Raw genomic sequence first — 23,993 nt, 5'->3', positions numbered from 1 at the left:
AACAAACTTAATTTTCAAAGCATATGGAATATAAACAGAAAATGTTTGAAATACTTAACAGCTTTGGCAGCATCTATGGACAGAAAAACAGTTAATGTTTCAGATGTTCACCCTGTATTTCTTTCTCCACAGATGCTACCAGACCTGCAGAGTATTTTTGATTTCAGATTTCCAACTTTTGTTCCAAAGCCCATTTTGTTGCTTCTCTCTGCCCTTGTCCAAGCTCCTAAAGCCACAGATTCCCTGCTCGATAGCAGCACTGACAGAGCACGGAGCTCCAAGGCCCCAAATAATTCTTTCTTCCTGTGAAAGCCCAGATAGCAAGTTTGTCAGACATAATTGCAGTTTGGTACATGTTAAAGCAGCCAGGTAGTAAGTTTCAAACCAAGCCGTTGCATTAGCAACGTTAAGTAGGGTTCCCTGGATTTTTAAGGATGTGGTACAGAATCAGTGTATTTTAAATAATTCATCATCACTTGCTGTGACCTTGAGTTGGTTAAAAAACCAGACAAACGTGTCCAGAATGCAACCACTGCTTCCTTATCAAAATTATTGCAGCAATCCAGGAAAACAGTCATACTGCTCAAAAAAATTAGGATTTACATCAGGAGTGCTGAAAAGACCATTGCCTTGCCAGCCAGGCGAGTTTCTAGACCTACTGAGCACAGAATCTTTCCTAACAATCGTATCTATAAAGCCTGACACTTCACATATTGCAACACTGTTGGTGGCCATTTTTGATTTGAAATTTCCCATCAACAGTAATTGGGATATAAATCTGAGCCCTGTTTCCTGCAGTTCTTGCTGAATCGGAAGGTTCTTCAAGCTGAAGAGTTCATCAGTGTCCAGTTTACATATCTACAATTATGTAAAATTGGAAACAAAAGCAGGCCATTTAGTTCAATTGTCTATGCTAGTTTTATGCACCACACGAGACTCCTATCACCTTACTTCACCTAACCCTGTCAGCATATCTGTCTGTTCCTTTCTCCCTCATGTTTAGCCTGTTTTTCCTTAAATACATCTATGCTATTGCCTCACATTCTTCACCACACTCTGGGTAAAGAAGTTTCTCCTGAATTCCCTTTTGGATTTGTGTGTCACTATTTTATACTTATGGCCCCTGGTGTTGGATTTCACCCACAAATAGAAACAGTTTCTCTGCCTACTCTATCAAACCCTTTTATAATTTTGAAGACCACTAATAGGCTACCTACACCCCGATGAAAAGGTGACAACAGGTGGCCACATGAAACAGACATTGCAGTTCAGGAGGAGTGTGGAATATTGGATGGGGTATTGGATGGGAATATAAAATATAAGAAGAAATACCAAGGTGTTTAGCATTCATGGAAGTGGATAAATCACAAGGCCAGGATGAAATGTACCCCAGGCAGCTAAGAGAAGAAAGAGAAGTTCTAACCATTATCTTCCAATTCTCTTTCTGGCTAACAGCCCGAGTGATTAGAGGCCAGTCAGCCTAATCTCATCAGTGGGAAAATTATTGGACAAAAAATTGAGACCAGTACAAATTGCCATTTAGAAAGGCTTCGATTAATCAAAGTCATTCAGCATGGGTTTAAAGGAAGGTCATGTCGGAGTAACTTGATTTAATTTTTTGAGGTAACAATGACTTTCAATGATGATAGGATGTATGATGTAACTTACATGGGTCTTAGCAAGATCCCACAGAACAAACTGATTAAAAGTTCATGTGATTCACAGAAAAGTAGCAAGTTGGATCAAAAATTGGCTTAGTGGCAAGAAGCAAAAGGTAATGGTCAAAAAGTAGACTGTTTCAAGTGGACAGTTGTCAGTACTGGGTCCCTTGCAGTTTGTCATTTATCACTGAATTAGACTTTAATACAGGGGGCATGATTAAGAAGCTTGCAGGTGGGTTGTGCAGTTGATAGTGAGGGAGAAAGCAATAGACTGCAGAAAGATATCAATGGTTTGCTAAAGTGGGCAGAACAGTGGCAAATCAAATTTAATCTGGAAAAGTATGGGGTAATGTGGGGAAAGCAAACAAGACAAGGGAATACACAGTAAATGGTAGGATTCTGAAGTGTAGAGCAACAGTAGGACCTTGGAGTGCATGTCTTCCTAACAGCACTGTAAATGTACATACACCACATGGACTGCAGCGGCTCCAGAAAGCAGCTCACCACCACCTTCTTAAGGGCAACTAGGCTTAGGCAATAAATGCTGGCCCAGCCAGCGAAGCCCACATCTCGTGAATAAAAAAAAATGTCTACCGGTCCCTGAAGGTAGCAGGGCAGGTAAATAAGGTGGTTAAGCATATATACATGATACATCCCTTTATTGGCAATAGAGTGGAAGAGCTTTGAGCTTATGCTAGAACTGTATAAAACATGAGTTAGACAACAGCAACTGTATCGCATGCAGCTCAAGTCACAGCATTAGAGGGAGAATGTAATTGCACCAGAGAGGGTACAGGCAAGATTTACAAGCATGTTACCAGGAATGGAAAATTTTAGCAATGAGGAAAGATTGGATATACTGGGATTGCTTCCTTTGGAACACAGAAGATATGGGGAGATTTAATCAAGGTGCATAAAATTGAGATGCCTAGGTAGTGGGGAGGATAGGCCTATTTCCCTTTTCCCCTGGTTACTGACCTTTCTGCTTAGATTTAAAGTAGACCTGAAGGATGAGAGGCGACTTGTGGTGTAATAATTTCACCCAGAGGGTGGTGGGAATCTGGAACTCTCTGCCCGAAAGGGTGGTAGAGGAAAAAACCCTCATTGCATTAAAAAAATTATTTGGATATGCACTTGAGGTGCCATAACCTATAGGCTACAGGCCAAGAGCTGAAAAGTATGAATAGTTCGGATAGCTGTTTTTTTGGCTGACAGGCAATGTGCCGAATGGCCTCCTTCTGTGCCAAAGATTTTCTCGGTATCAAAATCCTCCCAAGTATTGGCTAACACAAGTACGCCATCTGCTATTAGTTGGCCAACTTCGTATCCCTAGTTGAGTTGTGGCTGAGGGAAAGGGGTTGGTAGTTGGGGAAGTACCTCATTTCAGTATCACCCCTAGCAGCATATCCAAATAACTCACCGCAGAAATTTAACTAAAACTTCATTGTGTTTTCAATCCAGTCAGCTAGCTCTTCAAAATGGGTTATAGAGGCAGATTCTTTTCCTGATGTCATCTGCGGCAAGTAGCTACACCACACGGACTCCAGCAATTAAGGCAGCCCTTTCTCAAAGGCAACTAGAGATGGGCAATAAACATCGGCTTTGCCGGCGAAGCCCACATCCAGTGAATTAATTAAAAAACTGAGCACTCAGCACTGGTTGAAGAACAGTTAGGGGAGGTGGCCCAAAAAAGTGAGCCACTGGGATGAGGTGGAAAGATAGAGGAGTGTTGGTTCTTGCGGATCCTTGTCGCACACTTGTTGTGAGGGGTGACTGAGTTGGAGGTAGTGGCATTTTTGGCAGGATCCAAAGAGTAAGCTCTTGCTGATCTGTAATTCGTCGGTCAAGGAGTTGAGCAGCAGAGTGGTGGTTACTCTGTCAATGGTCATGGCAGAAACATACAGCTGGATGTAAACCTAAACATGCAAGTTGCTTAAAGATGTTTGTTGACAAGAAGCTGAGGGCAGAACCTCGAAGCACATCAGAAACGATCATGAGCAGGCATGGAGGAAGCCACTGCAGAAAGTTAAAGATAGCACCAGAATCAAACAAGGGAATTGCCACATGAGGGGACCATAAATGACACACAGAATCACAGTGCAGAAGAGGCCCTTCGGCCCATCGAGTCTGCACCGACACATAAGAAACATCTGACCTACCTACCTAATCCCATTTACCAGCACTTGGCCCATAGCCTTGAATGTTATGACGTGCCAAGTGTTCAACCAGGTACTTTTTAAAGGATGTGAGGCAACCCGCTTCCACCACCCTCCCAGGCAGTGCATTCCAGACCGTCACCATCCCCTGGGTAAAAAAGCTTTTCCTCACATCCCCCCTAAACCTCCTGCCCCTCACCTTGAACTTATGCCCCCTTGTGACTGACCCTTCAACTAAGGGGAACAGCTGCTCCCTATCCACCCTGTCCATGCCTCTCATAATCTTGTACACCTCGATCAGGTCGCCCCTCAGTCTTCTCCGCTCCAACGAAAACAACTCAAGTCTATCCAACCTCCCTTCATTACTTAAATGTTTCATCGCAGGCAACATCTTGGTGAATCTCCTCTGCACCCCCTCCAGTGAAATCACATCCTTCCTATAATGTGGCGACCAGAACTGCACACAGTACTCTAGATGTGGCCTCACCAACATGACCTCCCTATTTTGTAATCTATGCCTCGATTGATAAAGGCAAGTGTCCCACATGCCTTTTTCACCACCCCACTAACATGCCCCTCTGCCTTCAGAGATCTATGGACACACGCGCCAAGGTCCCTTTGTTCCTCAGAACTTCCTAGTGTCATGCCGTTCATTGAATACTTCCTTGTCAAATTACTCCTTCCAAAGTGTATCACCTCACACTTTTCAGGGTTAAATTCCATCTGCCACTTATCTGCCCAATTGACCATCCCGTCTATATCTTCCTGTAGCCCAAGATACTCAACCTCATTGTCAACCACCCGGCCAATCTGTGTGTCATCCGCAAACTTACTAATCCTACCCCCCACAAAGTCATCCAAGTCCTTTATATAAATGACGAATAATAGGGGACCGAGCACAGATCCCTGTGGTACGCCACTGGACACTGGTTTCCAGTCACTGAAGCATCCTTCTGTCATCACCCTCTGCCTCCTACAACTAAGCCAATTTTGAATCCACCTGTATCCCATGTGCCTTTGCCTTCTTTATAAGTCTCCCATGTGGGACCTTGTCAAAGGTTTTGTTGAAATCCATATAAACTATATCAACTACACTACCCTCATCTACATACATGGTCACCTCCTCAAAAAATTCAATCAAATGAGCAAGGGATGGTGAACTGTGTTAAACTCTGCAGCAAAGTTCAGGGTGACTTAGGAATAGCACATCAGTTGAAACATTCATTAGTGCAGTGTTGGTGACATGGGCAGGGTGGAAACTGAACGGAAGGAAAGACACCAACGGTCCAAATGCTTGGCATCACTGGTTTGGCTCTTGCTTAATTAATCAAACTCATGCACCTATTTGGACTTGATAGTAAAGACAGGCTCAATGAATATGATTTACAAACTAAATTTTTTGAAGAATATTTTACTACAGACAAGACACTGCTCATTCTGGCACTGCACCCCAGTGGGTAATAAAGTGTGTTTTGGTTAAATGAAAATTGAAACTGTGGTCCAATAATCAATAACATGTAATCCTGCCTCTCTGAGCCAAACTCCAGAACAGAATCTATTACCCATGCAAGCCTTTTCTCACATATTTATTTTTTTTCTTGGGGGGGGGGGCATGGGTTGGGATGCAAGGGAGGGGGAGGGGTGGCAGTTTGAGTTACAGCCCCAGATCTACAGAAACCCACATTCAAACTGATGCCGTCTAACAATTTGGTTTCATCACTGAATTAGTACATACCTTTGCTGCTTTTAATAGAATTTCTCTTTCCTGGTCGTCCTTCCTTTGTTTTTCAAGCCGCTCCAGATGTTCAAAGAATTTCAGCTGCGTCCGAACATCTGTTGCTTGTTCGTACCATTCATGGTCCTAAAGATCATTTAGAGAGAAGATACTTAAGAAAATATCTCATGCACTGTCAACAAATGTATTTTACATCAATTTTCACCCACTCTAACCTAATAACAAGCAATAAAGATTATGCAATCTATGCAAATTTGGCTATCCCATGTTCAACAGGTTAACCAATATTCACAGACTTAACCATGATTTGATCCTGCAAGCAGAAATCATTTGGATCAACAATAACCATGCCTTGAATTTTTTAAAATGTTAAAACAAGGAAAATGGATGCTGAGTGAAGGCTCATTCCTGTTGACTCTGAGCTTGGTCCAAAAGGTGACTTTCGGTAGGGTTTTGAAAAGAGATGGAAGTGGGGAAGTTTCTTTGGGAGAGAGTCCCAAAGAGCAGGAACCAATCAATGAAGATTCTCTCACCACTTCTGGAGTGAAAGGGTGGGCAAAAAGTGTTCAAGGAGGGGAAAGGTTGTGCAAGATCGCAGAAATATGGTCGTGCAAGGTCATGGAGGGATTTGAGGGCAAGCTTTAAGTTTTTTAAGTTTACTATATTAGGGGATGGCAGGCCAATATAGGTCAGCAAGGACTGGAGTGAAAAGGACTTAGTGTGGTACAGAATACACAGGCTGACTTTTGGATCAAGTTCTGTCGAAGGGTCATGAGGACTCAAAACCTCAACTCTTTTCTTCTCCGCCGATGCTGCCAGACCTGCTGAGTTTTTCCAGGTAATTCTGTTTTTGTTTTGGATTTCCAGCATCCGCAGTTTTTTTGTTTTTATGACTTTTGGATAAGTTTGGGGAGATGGAGGATATGTTAAAGATGCAAGTTACACTTAAAGCACCTTTCATGACCTCACAACATCCCAAAGTTCTTTGCAAAGAGTGAAGTATTTTTGAAGTGTGGTCACTGTTGTAGTGTAGGAAACACTCATCCAGCAGCCAGAACTATAACAGCTTCTAAAAGCAGTCAAATATTTGAAAGGAAAAAAACTGGGTACAGGAAGGAGGAAAGAGAATGGAAGTAAGCTGATATCCCTTTCAAAGAGGTGAGGGGCCAAATAGCCTTCTCCTGCACTGTTAAAATTCTGTAATTCTACAGCTCCCTGCTCTTCAGAATGCAGGACACACAGATTATTTTTCTCCTGTCAATAGAAACCATGATGGGAACACTCAGTCATCCTAGGGAGTCTTTGCAATAATTTAGCAGAAAACAGTCAGAAGGGCAGTTGAATTCCAATGTCAATCAAAGTTGGGAACGCAACCTCATAAATGCACCACACTCTGCTGCAAGGGGGATATGATATTTTAATACATTTAAGTAAAATACTAGGTGAAATCAACATTTAATTAAATCTGTAATTTAATTTTATAATCTTTAGTGAATCCTCTACTCTTTTAAGAAATATGGCATGCAGATCACCCAAACTATTGCGGAAACATTCTGGTTTGACAAAGCGAATAATTTAGGTCAGCCAATCACATTAATCCTGATACTATGTAATGATAATTCAGCACAGAAATTGAGGATCTATCCACATCTCAGCACTGAGACAGGCCATGAACACCCAGTGTTGGGTCTCAAAATGTATGCCTCATATTTCTCATCACCTTTGACTTCGCTTTGATATTCATACGAACTCTCAACTTATCTAAAAATGCAAATGTTGGATCCAACCTATTTACTTCACTTCAAACCTAAAGCCTCTATTCTTTCACGTTTTAAACCCACCCCGACAATCTGTCTTCGTGTAACCTTTCCCCACCTTAATTAAATCATTGACACACACACAGACACACAGTCTTCTTCACAGAGTAGCACAATATTCCCCAAAAATATTTTTTTAAGAATAACGTCCATTCTCACTTAATCCGCAAACTTTGAAATTGCCTCCTGTACACCAAGATCTCGATCATTAATATATATCAGGAAAAGCAAGGGTCCCAATACCGACCCCTGGAAAACTCCACGACAAACCTTCTTCCAGCCCAAAAAATAACCATTGACCATTACTCTGTTTCCTATTATTCAGCTAATTTTGTATCTACATTGCTACTGTCCCTTTTATTCCATATCAAGACCCCTCAGTATCTTAATAAAAACAAAAAAACTGCGGATGCTGGAAATCCAAAACAAAAACAGAATTACCTGGAAAAACTCAGCAGGTCTGGCAGCATCGGCAGAGAAGAAAAGAGTTGACGTTTCGAGTCCTCATGACCCTTCGACAGAAATTGAGTTCGAGTCCAGGAAAGAGTTGAAATATAAGCTGGTTTAAGGTGTGTGTGTGGGGGGGCGGAGAGATAGAGAGACAGAGAGGTGGGGGTGTGGTTGTAGGGACAAACAAGCAGTGATAGAAGCAGATCATCAAAAGATGTCAACGACAATAGTACAATAGAACACATAGGTGTTAAAGTTAAAGTTGGTGATATTATCTAAACGAATGTGCTAATTAAGAATGGATGGTAGGGCACTCAAGGTATAGCTCTAGTGGGGTTTTTTTTTATATAATGGAAATAGGTGGGAAAAGGAAAATCTTTATAATTTATTGGAAAAAAAAGGAAGGGGGAAACAGAAAGGGGGTGGGGATGGGGGAGGGAGCTCACGACCTAAAGTTGTTGAATTCAATATTCAGTCCGGAAGGCTGTAAAGTCCCTAGTCGGAAGATGAGGTGTTGTTCCTCCAGTTTATGTTGGGCTTCACTGGAACAATGCAGCAAGCCAAGGACAGACATGCGGGCAAGAGAGCAGGGTGGAGTGTTAAAATGGCAAGCGACAGGGAGGTTTGGGTCATTCTTGCGGACAGACCGCAGGTGTTCTGCAAAGCGGTCGCCCAGTTTACGTTTGGTGTCTCCAATGTAGAGGAGACCACATTGGGAGCAACGAATGCAGTAGACTAAGTTGGGGGAAATGCAAGTGAAATGCTGCTTCACTTGAAAGGAGTGTTTGGGTCCTTGGACGGTGAGGAGAGAGGAAGTGAAGGGGCAGGTGTTGCATCTTTTGTGTGGGCATGGGGTGGTGCCATAGGAGGGGGTTGAGGAGTAGCGGGTGATGGAGGAATGGACCAGGGTGTCCCGGAGGGAGCGATCCCTACGGAATGCCGATAAGGGGGGTGAAGGGAAGATGTGTTTGGTGGTGGCATCATGCTGGAGTTGGCGGAAATGGTGGAGGATGATCCTTTGAATGCGGAGGCTGGTGGGGTGATAAGTGAGGACAAGGGGGACCCTATCGTGTTTCTAGGAGAGAGGAGAAGGCGTGAGGGCGGATGCGCGGGAGATGGGCCGGACACGGTTGAGGGCCCTGTCAACGACCGTGGGTGGAAAACCTCGGTTAAGGAAGAAGGAGGACATGTCAGAGGAACTGTTTTTGAATGTAGCGTCATCGGAACAGATGCGACGGAGGCGAAGGAACTGAGAGAATGGGGTGGAGTCCTTACAGGAAGCGGGGTGTGAGGAGCTGTAGTCGAGATAGCTGTGGGAGTCGGTGGGTTTGTAATAGATATTGGTGGACAGTCTATCACCAGAGATTGAGACAGAGAGGTCAAGGAAGGGAAGGGAAGTGTTAGTATCTTATATGTTTCATTCAAGTTGCCTCTTATTCTTCTAAACTCGAGCGGGTACAAGCCTAACCTGTCTAATCTTTCCTCATAAGATAACCTGCCCATTCCTGGTATTTCTTTATACTTAACTAGCTTCCACATAAATGCATCTCTGCTTCAAGCACTTGCTGTGATAGCGAGTTCCACATTCTCACCTATCTCAGGGTAGAGGGTTCTTCTGAATTCCAAATTGATTTTCTTGTATTTATGTCCACTAGTTCTGAACTCCCCTACAAGTAGAAACATCTTCTCTGCATCGCCCAATCAAACCCTTGGTGTAAAAAAAAACCACCTGTTCTGCAAATTCCAATATGAATCAGCTCCCAGGCTGCGTCACCAACCTGCACTAGGACAGGAGAGACGCTGCATTTGGGTTCGGCACCCCTGAGCTATGGAGAGTAAACAGACAGGGTTTCTACTCTCGGATCACTAACTGCTACTTGCGCTGTTAAATTCACATGTAGATACGCGAGCAGCGTTATATTTCGTGCGTGGGGCTCATATTGAATCAAAACTTGAGAAACACGGTCATTTTAAAATAACTATTCTTATATAGACGAGGTACAGGGTTGTTGCCATCATCCATGAAACTGTACCAAAGAAGAGGGTAAAAGACTGGGATGGGGAAAGAGGCCTAAATCACATCTTCAGTATTCAGTTACAAAGAATCCAAGATCTAGCTTTTATACTGAGTTTGACAGGATATTCAACACAAACAGTCGAGCCCGATTTCTCCACACGAATTCAATTTGGAAGGCTCTTCAGCCAATTTGATCACATCCTTCCAAGATAGCAACTTTAGAATCTAGTTACTATTCAGATGGGCCAATGGGTTGACTTCATCAACTCTCCCTGGCAACAGGTTCCAGCTGTCGGCAACGATGCGTGAATATGAGACCGTCAGTCTCATATCTTCCCTTAACAACTTTGAACCTTCCCTTGCCCTGTTCCCCTCACATATTGAAGCATTGTTCTGGATTAACTTTCCTTATCCCATTCAGTGTTTAACATACCTTTGTAAAGTTCCCTCTGGGTTCTCTTTATAGGCTGGCATAGCATACCACTATTTGAGCCACTGGACAACAATCGGCAACCCTCCTTTACCAGGAGTGCTGAACTGAACGGTAGCATTCCCAATTCAATCAGCTAACTCACCGCATAGCAAAAATTGCAACACAGACTCCTGAATTTGTGTTGTTCAGTGCCACACCAGGACAGTGCTTTTAGAACACTATCAACAATATTTAGAATGCACCGCCACTGTGTAAATAATTCAAACTAGCTTACTGGAACAAACTTATTCATTTACATTTACGAACTTCCAATGATCGCATGGCAGTGGTTTATGAAGTAACAGAAGTGATGCACCACACATTACAGAATATCCTGGAACAACAAGGCCCTTTGCTTCCAAGTCAATTAAGTAACGATAAAGAAAAAAGGGGATGACAGGCAAATGAGCTCAAATTTGACAGCAAAGGAGCCTAAAAAAGGACAAAAGATATGCTGTTGTAATGAAAGGACATCCACCTGATATATTAACTCTTTCTTTCTCCATAAATGCTGCCAGACAGGCTGAGTATTTCCATCAGCTTCTGTTTTTAATACACGATTTATTAATTGGGCATTTGATTAGCTTGTAGTCTGAATGTGAGCAGATTCCATTGTGAAAAGAGCCAGAGAACATCACATACCGTTGGTATTTGGAACTAAGCAACTTTCAAATTGTTAAGTGCAGAAATGATCTTCCCTCACCTTCTGCACCACACACTCCCACCACCTACTCCCCAGCTCTGTGTCCCTTTAAATGTCTGTCACTGCATCTCTATTAACCTATCCCTTAATCTTATTTCCCAGTTCACTTTAGCTAGCTCTGCTTTCATTCCCACATAATTGCCCTTATTTAAGTTTGAAATGCTAGTCTTGGACCCATTCTTCTCTCCCTCAAACTGAATGCAAAATTCAATCATATTCTGAACACTGCTACCCAGAGGTGTCTTCACTATGAAGTTATCAATTAATGCTATCTCATTGCACAACACCAGGTCCAGAATAACCTGTTCTCTGGTTGGCTCCAGAACGTGCTGTTCTAAGAAACTATCTTGAAAACATCCTATGAACTCCACACCTATGCTATCTTTGTCCATCTGATTTTTCTAGTCTGTATGTAGATTAAAATCCCCCACAATTATCGCCGTACCTTTCTGACAAGCTCCCATCATCTCTTCCTTTATGCTCTGACCGAGCATGTAGTTAGCATTAGGGGGCCGGTGCACCACTCCAAGTGACGTTTTGCCTTTATTGTTTCTCATGTCGACCCGCATTACTTCTACGTCTTGGTTTCCTGAATTTAGGGCATCCCTCTCTGCTGCTTTGATACCATCATTAATTAGCAGAGTCTCCCCTCCACCTTTCCCTAGCTTCCTGTCCTTCCCACAACTCATCTTGGTCCTAAATGGCTTCCCCTTTATTTTGAAATTGTGTCCCCTGGTTCTACACTGTCCAACCAGGGGCAACATCTCACCTGCATCTACCCTGTCTATCCTTTTGAGTATTTTATAGGTTTCAATGAGATCATCTCTCATTCTTCGAAACTCTAGAAAATACAGGTCCAGTTTCCCCAATCTCTCTTCAGAGGACAGTCCTGCCATCCCAGAAGAAGTGTGGTGCATCTTTACCACATTCCTTCTACAGAAATAATATCCTTCCTCAGGAGACCAAAACTGCACATAGTACTCAAGGTGCGGTCTATACAACTGAAGCAAGATTTCGCTACTCCTGTACTTAAATCCTCTTCCAATAAAGGCTAACGTGCTATTAACCTTCCTAATTGCCTGCTGCACCATCATATTAGCTTTTATTTAAAAGATTATCAAGAAAAAATTTAAAAGATTATCATATTAGCTTTTAGTGACTTATTGACAAGGGCACCCAGATCTTTGTCCAACTACACTTTCTAATCTCTCACCATTTAAGAAGTACTCTGCACATCTGTTCCTCTTACCAAAGTAGATAGCATAACATTTTTCTACACCATATTCCATCTGCCATGTTCTTGCCCAAAGTCCATCCAAAACCTCTTGAAGCTACTTTGATTCTTCCTCACAATACACATTCCCACCTAGCTTTGTGTTATCTACAAACTTAGAAATATTACATTTTGTTCCCACATCCAAATCAGTGATATATATTGTGAAGATGAATATTATTTTAATATTTTGGGAATATGGTGGTATTCTGTAAAGAAGGCTGTGTGTGTGTGCATGTGTGTGTGTGTCCATGGGTAATTAAACTGGGGGAAGGTTAGTAATGACAGGTTGTCTGTGGGAACTGAGAGATGAAATGTAAAGGTGCTACTTGCATGTACTTGTAATGAGAGGCTATGGTGAAGTTGAATGTACGAGTAAATAGGTTGGGCTTTAAAATTTGCATTCAGTGATAGTAGATATTTGACATTTCAGCTGTTAAATTTCAAAGGAGAATTTAGAAGTGACGAGGTACTTTTGCAACTTACAAATGTTCCATAAGTAAACAAGGGGAGATTATTAAATTTTATTTGACCCAAAAGTGGAGATAACAGGAAAACATGAACAGCTGGGGACCCAAATACTGTTCCTTGCGGTACCCCACTAGTCACAGCCTGCCATCGCGAGAATGACCTGTTTATTCCTACTCTCTGCTTTCTACCTGTTAGCCAATCCTTAATCCATGCCAATATATTACCTCCTATCCCATGTGCTTTAATTTTGCTGTGGGGGACTTTATCGAAAGCCTTCTGAAAATCCAAGTACACTAAGTCCACTGACTTCCCTTCATCAATTGTTAGTAACATCATGAAAAACTCCAACATGTTCAGCAAACATGATTTCCCATTCATAAATCCATGTTGACTATGTCCAATCAGATTATTATTAACTAAGTGCCCATTTATCATATGTTTTATAATAGATTCTAGCATTTCCCTACAACTAATGTAAGGCTAACAGGTCCGGAATTCCCCGTTTTCTCTCTCCCTCCCTTCTTAAATAGTTGGGTGACATTTGCTACCTTCCAATCTGCAGGAACCATTCCAGAATCTATAGAATTTTGGAAGATGATCACGAATGCATCCACTATCTCCAGAGCTACCTCTTTCAATACTCTGGAATGTGGAATAGCAGGTCCCAGGGACGTGACAACATTCAGTCCCATTAATTCTGCAATACTAATTTCCTTCAATTCTTCTCCCTGGTTCCTTGGATCTCTAATTCTGGGAGACTTCTTGTATCTTCCTCAGTAAAACCGACACAAAGCAATCAATTATCTTCTCTGCCATTTCTCTATTCCCCATTACAAATTCTCCTGACTCTGCTTGTACTGGACCCATATTTGTCTTAGCCAAACGTTTCTTTTCTACATACTTATAGAAGCTTTTACAGTCCATTTTTATATTTTTTGCTCTTACATTCATTATTCTATTCTCCCTTTATCAGTTTTTTTTATCCACTTTTCCTGTATTCTAAAATGCTCCCAATCCTCAGATTTATTACTATTTCTGGCAACCTTATAGGTCTTTTCTTTTAAACTTCTACAATCCTTAACTTCCTTTGTTAGCTACAGTTGACTGGCTTTTCTTTTTGGTTTTTTGTGCCTTGAAGGAATGTATAATTACTGTAAACTATGTAATAATTCTTTAAAGACTATCCATTGCCTGTGCACCGTCATACCTTTTAATGTATTTTCCCAATCCAACTCAGTCAATTTGCCCCTCATGCCTTTAAAATTTCCTTTGTTCAAATTTAACACCCTGGCTTGAGACTGACCTACCTCACTTTCAAACGTAATGTAAAATTCTATCATATTATGGTCACTCATCCTGAAAGGTTCTTTTACAACAAGATTATTAATTAGCCATTTCTCATTACATAATACTAGATCCAAAGTAACCTCTTCTCCATGCAGTTCCTCAACATAGTGCTCTTGAAAACCATCTCTAAAACATTCCAGAAACTCATCCTCCACAGCATTGGTGCCCATTAGATTCACCCAGTCCATATGCAGATTGAAGTCACCCATGATTACCGTATTATCCAGGCTACATACTTCTCTAATCTCCTGATTAGTACCACGCTCCACAATACCACTACTGTTTGGTGGCCGAAAACAGATTCTACCAATGTTTGCTGCCCCTTGCTGTTTCTTAGCTCCACCCAAATAGATTCCACATTTTGTTCTTCTGATCAGAGAACCTCCCTTACTAACGTACTGATCCAATTCCTGATTGTCAGCACACCGCCACCTCCTTTTCCTTTTTGACTATCCTTCCTAAACGTCAAATATGCTTGAATAATAAATACCTAGTCTTGAACACCCTTTTGGCCTGAAGCTTAGGCTCAAACACGAGGAGCATGTTACACAACCCCAACAGCCTAGAGGTTAATGTCAATGGAAATTGAGCTTCCCTATCTTCCTGTGCCTTTAGTGCCATTTCTTTGGTTACCGTGTGCCAGGACTGCAGGAGCTGTATTTGAACAGTGCAAGATTGAGCAACCCAGGAATGGCAGAACTCTCTGAATGATACAGCAGAGGAGGAGACGAATTGCCCCATCATGCATGTGCCAGCTCCTTGAAAGAGTTATCCAATGTAGTCCCAATTACCTGCTCTGCAAACTTTTTTCAAACACCTGAGGATGAGGAAATCATAGGGTTACAGAAAAAAAAATGGCGTGCCCAGGAGGGTATGAGACAATAATTCTCTCCTCTGTGGAGGTTGCACTTCACATTTACAAAATGACTTTCACTACACCCTGTTCCCATGACCTACCAGTCAACCTGATTCAGAATACTGGAGTTATACTGCCAGCCAGCAATCCTGATGCATCCTGATTGAAGCCAGCTAGCTGAAGTATTTGAGAAATTCTTGCAGTAGGATACTGGATTGTTCTTTTCTCCCTTACAATTAAACACGTTTCTACCATTCTTTGTGAAATGGGCTCAATGTTCAAATAGAACATTACAAATTACTCAACCTGCACTCTTATGGTTTGTATCATAACCCTGGTGAAGGTGCAGTGCGATTTTACTAGAATGGCACGAGGGAGCAGTTATGTGGAGTGACTAAAGAAGCTGTGACTATTCCCCTTGGAGCAAAGGACATTAAAGGAGGGATTAACCTTCACAATCATGAGGGGTTTACTTCAAGTAGATAAAAATAAACTTTCCACTGGCATGCAGGACAACACAGAGTTAAGGTAATTGGCAATAGAACCAGCCATTTGTTCTGGTCTGAAATACACTGCCTGGAAGGGTATTGGAAGCAGATTCAATAGTAACTACCAAAGAAATTGGATAAATACTTGAAAAGAAATATTTGCATGGCTATGCAGAAAAAGCAGAGAGTTGGGACTAATTAAATAACTCTTTCCAAGAGCGAGCACAAACACAATGGGCCAAATGGCCACCTTCTATGCTACATGATTCTATGAATCTTATCATTACCATCCACTTCCAGGGCATAACCACCTAGTTAGGAAACTGACTAAGCAACAAGAGGGTAGGGATAATGGCTATTTACACATAGTGACAAGATGTGTCTGGTGGTGTCTGCAAAGGTTCATGTTGGAGCCTCAACTATTCGCTATGTTTATTGATGACTTAGATAATGGAATAGAAAGCCACATATCCAGATTTGCCAATGACACAAAGATAGCAGCATTGCAAGCAGCGTAGATGGAAATGTAACATTACAATGAGGTATTGATAGATTAAGTGAAAGGGCAAAATTGTGACAAATGGATTTCAACGTTGGCAAACATGAGTTCATCCACTTTGGATCTAAAAACAACAGAACCAGGGGACACAGTTTCACAACAAGGGACAGGCCATTTAAGACTGAGATGAGGAGGAATTTCTTCACTCAGAGGGTGGTGAATCTTTGGAATTCTGTGCCCCAGAGGGCTGTGGAAGATCAATCACTGAACATGTTCAAGACAGAGATCGACAGATTTCTGGATATTAATGACATCAAGGGATATGGGGATAGCACAGGAAAGTGGCATTGAGGTAGATGATCAGCCAATGAATGATGGAGAAGGCTCGATGGGCCAAATGGCCTACTCCTGTTCCTATCTGTGTACTTTCTAAATGGTGATAAGCTATAAACAGTGGAAGTCCAAAGAGATTTAGGGGGTCCAGGTTTTTAAATATCTTGAACAGGTGCAGAAAATAACGAAAGGGTAATAGAATGCTCACCTTTATATTTAGGGAATTAGAATACAAGGGGATAGAAGTCATTTTCCAGCTACAGAAAGCCCAGGTTTGGCAACATACTAATTAGGAGTAGTAGATCATTCAACCCCTCAAGCCAACTCCGCCATTCGTTAAGATCATGGCTGATCTGATTGTGGCCTCAGCGCCACTTTCCTGCCTACCCCTTGTACCCTTTGACTCCCTTGTTAGTCAAGAATCTATCCACCTATCTGAAAGATGTTCAATGACCCTGCCTCCACCACTCTGTGGGAAGAGTTCCATACATTCACGACCCTTAGAGAAAAAAAATTCTCCTCATCTCTGTCTTAAATAGGAGACCTCTTTTTTTAAACTGTGTCCCCTACTTTGGGCCTCTCTCACAAGGGGAAACATCCTTTCAGCATCCACACTGTCAAGTCCCCTCAGGATCTTATGTTTCAATATCACTTCGCATTCTTCTAAACTCCAATGGAACAGGTCCAACTTGACCAACCTTTCCTTACAAGATAACCCCCTCATCCCAGCAATGAGTCAGGTGAACCTTCTCTGAATTGCTTTTAATGCAGTTATGTCCTTTGTTAATAAGGAGACCAAAACTGTACACAATACTCTAGATGTGGTCTCACCACTGCCCTATACAGCTGTAGAAAAACATCCCTACTTCTATATTCCATTCGTCTTTCAATCCCCTTGCAATAAATAACATTCCATTTGCCTTCCTGATCACTTGCTGTGCCTGCATACTGTTTTGTGAGTCATGTACCAGGACACTTGGATCCCTCTGTACCTCACAGTTCTGAAATCTCTATTTAAATAATATGCTGCTTTTCTATTTTTATTGTCAAAGTGGTCAAGCTCATAGTTTCCCACATTATACTCCAACTGCCAAATTTTTGCCCATTCACTTACTCGACATCTTTCTTTCCTTCTTATATTTGAGTCATCAGCAAACTTAGCAACCATAAATTCAGTCCCTTCATCCAAATCATTGATATAGATTGTAAATAATTGAGACCCCAACACCGACTCCTGTGGCATTCAACTTGTTGCATCCTGACAACCAGAAAATGATCTGTTTATGTCTATTCTCTGTTTCCTGTTAGCTAACCAAACCAATATCCATGCTAATATGTTACCCCCTACACCATGAGCCCTTATTTTGTGCAGTAATCTTTGATGTGGCACCTTGTCAAATAGCTTCTGGAAATCAAAGTATATCACATGCACATGTTCCCTTTTATCCACATTGCTTGTACTTCCTAAAAGAACTCCAATAAATTGGTCAAACGTGATTTCCCTTTCACAAAACCCATGTTGACTTTGCCTGATTGCATTGAAATTTTCTTAGTGCCCTGCTATAATCTGCATATTCCAGCATTTCCCAAGGACAAATGTTAAGCTAACTGGCCTGTAGTTTCCTTTGTCTCCCTCTTTTCTTGAATAGAGGAGTTACGTTCAATATTTTCCCATCAGATGGGGCCTTTCCAGAATCTAAGGAATTTTGGAAAATCAAAACCAATTCATCTACTATCTCAGCAGACACTCTTTTAAGACTCTAAGATGAAGTCCATCTGGACCTCGGACTTGTCAGCTTTCAGTTCTAATAATTTCCTCAGTTCCCTTTCCTGGTAACAGTAAATATTCTAAGTTCCTCCCTCATTTTCACCTCTTGATTCACAACTATTTCTGGGATGTTATCTGTATCCTCTACAGTGAAGACAGACAGATTTTTTTTTCAATTCACCCATCATTTCCTATTTCCCATCATCAATTCTTCAGACTCACTCGAGAGGGGCATCGTTCACCTCTTTTCCTTTTTAAATACTCTTACTAGCTGTTTTTATATTTCGAGCTAGCTTTCTCTCATACTCTAATTTCTCCATCTTATTATTCTTTGGGTCATCCTTTGTTTTTTTTTATGTTCCAATCTTCTGGCTTATCACTAATCTTTGCAGAACAGTACACTTTTTCTTTCAATTTGATGCCATCTTGAACTTCCTTAATTAGCCACAGATGGTGAGTCCTTCGCTTAAGAGTCTTTCGTACTAGAAAATATTTTTGCTGAGTGTTGTGAAATATCTCAAAAGTCTGCCACTGCGTCTCTACTGACTTATCCCTTAATCTAATTCCACATTCACTTTAGCCACCTCTGTCTTCATACCCTCATAACTGCCCTTATTTAAGTTTAAAACACAGTCTTAGACACACTCTTCTCTCCCACAAACTGAATGCAGAATTGAATCATATTATTATTACTGCTACCTAGGGGCCCCTTTACTATGTAGTAATTAATTAATCCTGTCTCACTGCACATTCTAGTATAGTCTGCTGTAGAAGGTGCAACTCTAAGAACCTTTCCCGAAAACACTATGAACTCATCTTCCAGACTACCTTTGCCAATCTGATTTGTCCAATTTATATGTAGATTAAAAACACCCATGATTATCATTGCACCTTTGTGACAAGTCCCCATTATGTCTTCCTGCACACCCCATCCTAATGTGGTTACTGTAATGGGGTCTATAAACTACTTCCACAAGTCATTTCCTACCTTTACTATTTCTCATCTCTATCCAAACTGATCCTACATCTTGATCTTCAGAGCTAAGGTACTAAAAGTATCAATGTACTAATGCCATCCTTAATTAAGAGAGCTACCCCTCCACCTTTTCCCAGCCTCCTGTCCTTCCAAAGCGTCATGTACCGTTGAATATCCACATCCAAGCCATTGTCATCTTGCAGCCATGTATCTGCAATGGCTATCAAATTACATATATTTAATTCTATTTTAACTCTCAATTCATCCAGTTTGTTAAAAATTCTACATGCATTTCGATACAGAGCCTTTAGTTCTGTCCATTTATTATTTTCGCAACCTCTAGCCTTACCCTGCTGGCTCACTCTTATGTTTATATGCTGTCCATTCCTGCCAAGCTCTGATTATCATTCCCCGATTGCTACTTTGCTCTCTTGCCTTCTCTGTTTAAATTACCACATCTTCCCACACTTCTTCATTCACCTCCACTATTCAGTTTAAAGCCCTCTCTACCGCCCTACTTATACAACTCGCCAGAACACTGGTCCGGGCATGGTTGAGATGCAGACTGTCCCAATGGTACAGCTCCCACTTTCCTCAATACTGGTGCCAGTGCCCCACGAATCAAAACCCTTTTCTTCCACACCAATCTTTGAGCCACGCATTTAACTCTCACCTTATTTTCCCGACGCTAATTTGCTCACGGCACAGGTATCAAGCCTGACATTATTACTTTTGAGATTTTGTTTTTTAATTTAGCGCCTAACTGCTCACACTCGCAAAGCAAAGCCTCTTTCCTAGTCCTACCAATGTCGTCTGTACAAACGCAGCCCAAGACCACTGGCGCCTCGCTAGCCCAGAGCAGCTGTCCCAAAGCCTGGCACAGAGCAGGCAACACAGCCATCCGGACTCTCCTTCTCAGCTGCAGGGAACCGTGTCTATCCCTCTGACTATACTGTCCCCTTCCAAGGCTACTTTCCTATTAACTCCCCCCGCTTGAATGGCTTCCTGTACTATGGTGCCATGTTCAGGTGGCTCATCCACCCTGCAGCCCCTGCTTTCAGCCTTAGCGGCTGCAACCACCTCAACTTGTTGGATAATTGCCAGGGCTGAAGCTCTTCCATTTCTACCTCATCGGCCCCCTCACCTGCCTCACTCTCAGTCACACTCTCCTGTCCCTGACCAAATCAGAAGACCCTATCCTAAGGGATGGTGATCACCTCCTAGAATGAAATGTCCAAGTAACTTTCCCCACCCCAATGCATCGCAGTGTCGGCAACCTGTCGTCCAACTCAGTGGCTCTGAGCAGAAGCTCAAGTTGCAAACACTTATTGCAGACATGTTTGCCCTGGGTCACACTGGCATCCAGGAGTCCCCACATTCTGCAGCTGTAACACATCGCCTGCCCTGCCACCCTTAGTGTCGTAAATAATTAATTATTTTCTTAATTTTTAAAAGTAAATTAATGCCTCTTCTCATCACCCTTACTGTACTAATTTAAACCTCAGTAACCCAGTAAATCCTGCCACTCAAGAATAAAATTAATAATGAATTCTCTGAATTCTTTCTTCCCTTCTGTTAGTGTCGCATGAATTATAAGGTAGCTACTTAAGGATTATTTCAAAAATTACGTTAGTCTAAATTCCAGCTCTTTACAGACACTCCCTCCCTGGACTGCACACCAAAGAAACAACGAGCTGAATCTTCCTTGGAGCGGCAATCCATGTCGAATCGCCACTCTGCACCTTCTCACTTACCTTGGGCTGGAGGACACATTTCTCACCTGGACTTCCAGCCCAGCCCAGGCCGCCTGAGAAACGCACAGCGCAGCAACTCCTGGGAGTCCTTGTCTGCAGGACAACAGCGTCGGGCAAAGTGAAGCCACAACTCCCATTTAAGGCACCAGCTGCCATAAACTGTTACATTTCAAGGTCCCAGTCACTTTGACAGGAGCGTGCAAGCTAAGTGGGTAGGATGGGTCGGGTGGGGGGGTAGTTTTGTTGTCTGAATGAGGGAGGCGGATGGGTCTATGGGACTGGGGGTGGGGGTGGGGGGGGGGGGGGGCAGTAGTTGGTGATGGGTGCAAATGGGTAGCTGGGAGGGTCAGATGGTTGGGGTAGTTGAAGGGTGGCAGTTGGTCAGGGGATGGGAGTGTAGTCGAGGAGGTGGAGGGGTTGGGGGTATAGATCAGGAAATGCCAGGATTAGCCCACTGACTAGTCAGAACAATGATCATTACCAGCTGATAAAAACAAAAAAACTGCGGATGCTGGAAATCCAAAACAAAAACAGAATTACCTGGAAAAACTCAGCAGGTCTGGCAGCATCGGCGGAGAAGAAAAGAGTTGATGTTTCGAGTCCTCGTGACCCTTCGACAGAACTTGAGTTCGAGTCCAGGAAAGAGCTGAAATATAAGCTGGTTTAAGGTGTGTGTGTGGGGGGCGGAGAGATAGGGAGACAGAGAGGTGGAGGGGGTTGGTGTCCCTCCCTCTGATTCTTACCTTCTCTCGATCTTTTCATTGAGAACTGTCGGCGCGACATTAGTCGTCTCAATTTCTCTGCTCCTCTCACCCATTCTAACCTGTCTCTCTCTGAACTTACTGCACTCCATTCTCTCAGGTCCAACCCTGACATTGTCATCAAACCCGCTGACAAGGGTGGTGCTGTTGTTGTCTGGCGCACTGACCTCTACCTCGCGGAGGCTGAGCGTCAACTCGCAGACACTTCCTCCTACCTCTCCCTGGACCATGACCCCACCACTGAACATCAAGCCACTGTTTCCAGGACTGTCACTGACCTCATCTCCTCTGGGGATCTCCCTCCCACAGCTTCCAACCTGATAGTCGCCCAACCTCGGACGGCCCGCTTCTATCTCCTACCCAAAATCCACAAACAGAACTGCCCCGGTAGACCGATCGTCTCAGCTTGCTCCTGCCCCACAGAACTCATTTCTCGTTATCTTGACTCCCTTCTCTCTCCCCTTGTCCAGTCCCTTCCCACCTACATCCGTGATTCCTCTGACACCTTACGTCACATCAACAATTTCCAGTTCCCTGGCCCCTACCGCTTCCTCTTCACCATGGACGTCCAATCCCTCTACACCTCCATCCCCCACCAGGATGGTCTGAGGGCCCTTAGCTTCTTCCTCGAACAGAGGCCCGAACAATCCCCATCCACCACTACTCTCCTCCGTCTGGCTGAACTTGTTCTCACGCTGAACAATTTCTCCTTCAACTCCTCTCACTTCCTCCAAATAAAAGGTGTGGCTATGGGTACCCGCATGGGCCCCAGCTATGCCTGTCTCTTTATGGGGTATGTGGAACATTCCTTGTTGCAGTCCTACTCCGGCCCCCTTCCACAACTCTTTCTCCGGTACATCGATGATTATTTCGGTGCCGCTTCATGCTCTCGTCAGGACTTGGAAAAATTTATTAATTTTGCTTCCAATCTCCACCCCTCCATCATTTTCACGTGGTCCATCTCTGACACTTCCCTTCCCTTCCTTGACCTCTCTGTCTCAATCTCTGGTGATAGACTGTCCACCAATATCCATTACAAACCCACCGACTCCCACAGCTATCTCGACTACAGCTCCTCACACCCCACTTCCTGTAAGGACTCCATCCCATTCTCTCAGTTCCTTCACCTCCGTCGCATCTGTTCCGATGATGCTACATTCAAAAACAGTTCCTCTGACATGTCCTCCTTCTTCCTTAACCGAGGTTTTCCACCCACGGTCGTTGACAGGGCCCTCAACCGTGTCCGGCCCGTCTCCCGCGCATCCGCCCTCACTCCTTCTCCTCCCTCCCAGAAACATGATAGGGTCCCCCTTGTCCTCACTTATCACCCCACCAGCCTCCGCATTCAAAGGATCATCCTCCACCATTTCCGCCAACTCCAGCATGATGCCACCACCAAACACATCTTCCCTTCACCCCCCTTATCGGCATTCCGTAGGGATCGCTCCCTCCGGGACACCCTGGTCCACTCCTCCATCACCCCCTACTCCTCAACCCCCTCCTATGGCACAGCCCCATGCCCACGCAAAAGATGCAACACCTGCCCCTTCACTTCCTCTCTCCTCACCGTCCAAGGACCCAAACACTCCTTTCAAGTGAAGCAGCATTTCACTTGCATTTCCCCCAACTTAGTCTACTGCATTCGTTGCTCCCAATGTGGTCTCCTCTACATTGGAGACACCAAACGTAAGCTGGGCGACCGCTTTGCAGAACACCTGCGGTCTGTCCGCAAGAATGACCCAAACCTCCCTGTCGCTTGCCATTTTAACACTCCACCCTGCTCTCTTGCCCACATGTCTGTCCTTGGCTTGCTGCATTGTTCCAGTGAAGCCCAACGCAAACTGGAGGAACAACACCTCATCTTCCGACTAGGGACTTTACAGCCTTCCGGACTGAATATTGAATTCAACAACTTTAGGTCGTGAGCTCCCTCCCCCATCCCCACCCCCTTTCTGTTTCCCCCTTCTCTTTTTTTTTCCCAATAAATTATAAAGATTTTCCTTTTCCATTATTAAAAAAAAAACCCACTAGAGCTATACCTTGAGTGCCCTACCACCCATTCTTAATTAGCACATTCGTTTAGATAATATCACCAACTTTAACTTTAACACCTATGTGTTCTATTGTACTATTGTCGTTGACATCTTTTGATGATCTGCTTCTATCACTGCTTGTTTGTCCCTACAACCACACCAACCCCCTCCACCTCTCTGTCTCTCTATCTCTCCGCCCCCCACACACACACCTTAAACCAGCTTATATTTCAGCTCTTTCCTGGACTCGAACTCAAGTTCTGTCGAAGGGTCATGAGGACTCGAAACGTCAACTCTTTTCTTCTCCGCCGATGCTGCCAGACCTGCTGAGTTTTTCCAGGTAATTCTGTTTTTGTTTATCATTACCAGCTGCTTGGTTTCAGGCCTGCCTCCCTATTGTACCTGAGATTTCAATTAAGAACA

The 23,993-nt window shown here is 43.2% G+C and overlaps 1 protein-coding gene across 4 annotated transcripts in view; it reads right to left on the bottom strand.

Moving 5' to 3' along the window:
• The window catches only part of LOC121280139 (transcription initiation factor TFIID subunit 4-like), a 333,722-nt gene that overhangs the window by 177,741 nt on the left and 131,988 nt on the right, over positions 1–23,993 (bottom strand). For all 4 annotated transcript variants that reach the window (XM_041191822.1, XM_041191821.1, XM_041191823.1 and 1 more), the window contains one exon: positions 5,553–5,678. In XM_041191822.1, coding sequence (XP_041047756.1) covers positions 5,553–5,678 — 126 coding nt within the window. Of the gene's footprint in view, positions 1–5,552; positions 5,679–23,993 lie in introns of those variants that run through there.

The sequence above is a fragment of the Carcharodon carcharias genome, chromosome 7, assembly GCF_017639515.1.
Source record: "Carcharodon carcharias isolate sCarCar2 chromosome 7, sCarCar2.pri, whole genome shotgun sequence".
NCBI lineage: Eukaryota > Metazoa > Chordata > Chondrichthyes > Lamniformes > Lamnidae > Carcharodon > Carcharodon carcharias.
This window is presented reverse-complemented; position numbering and strand designations above follow the sequence as displayed.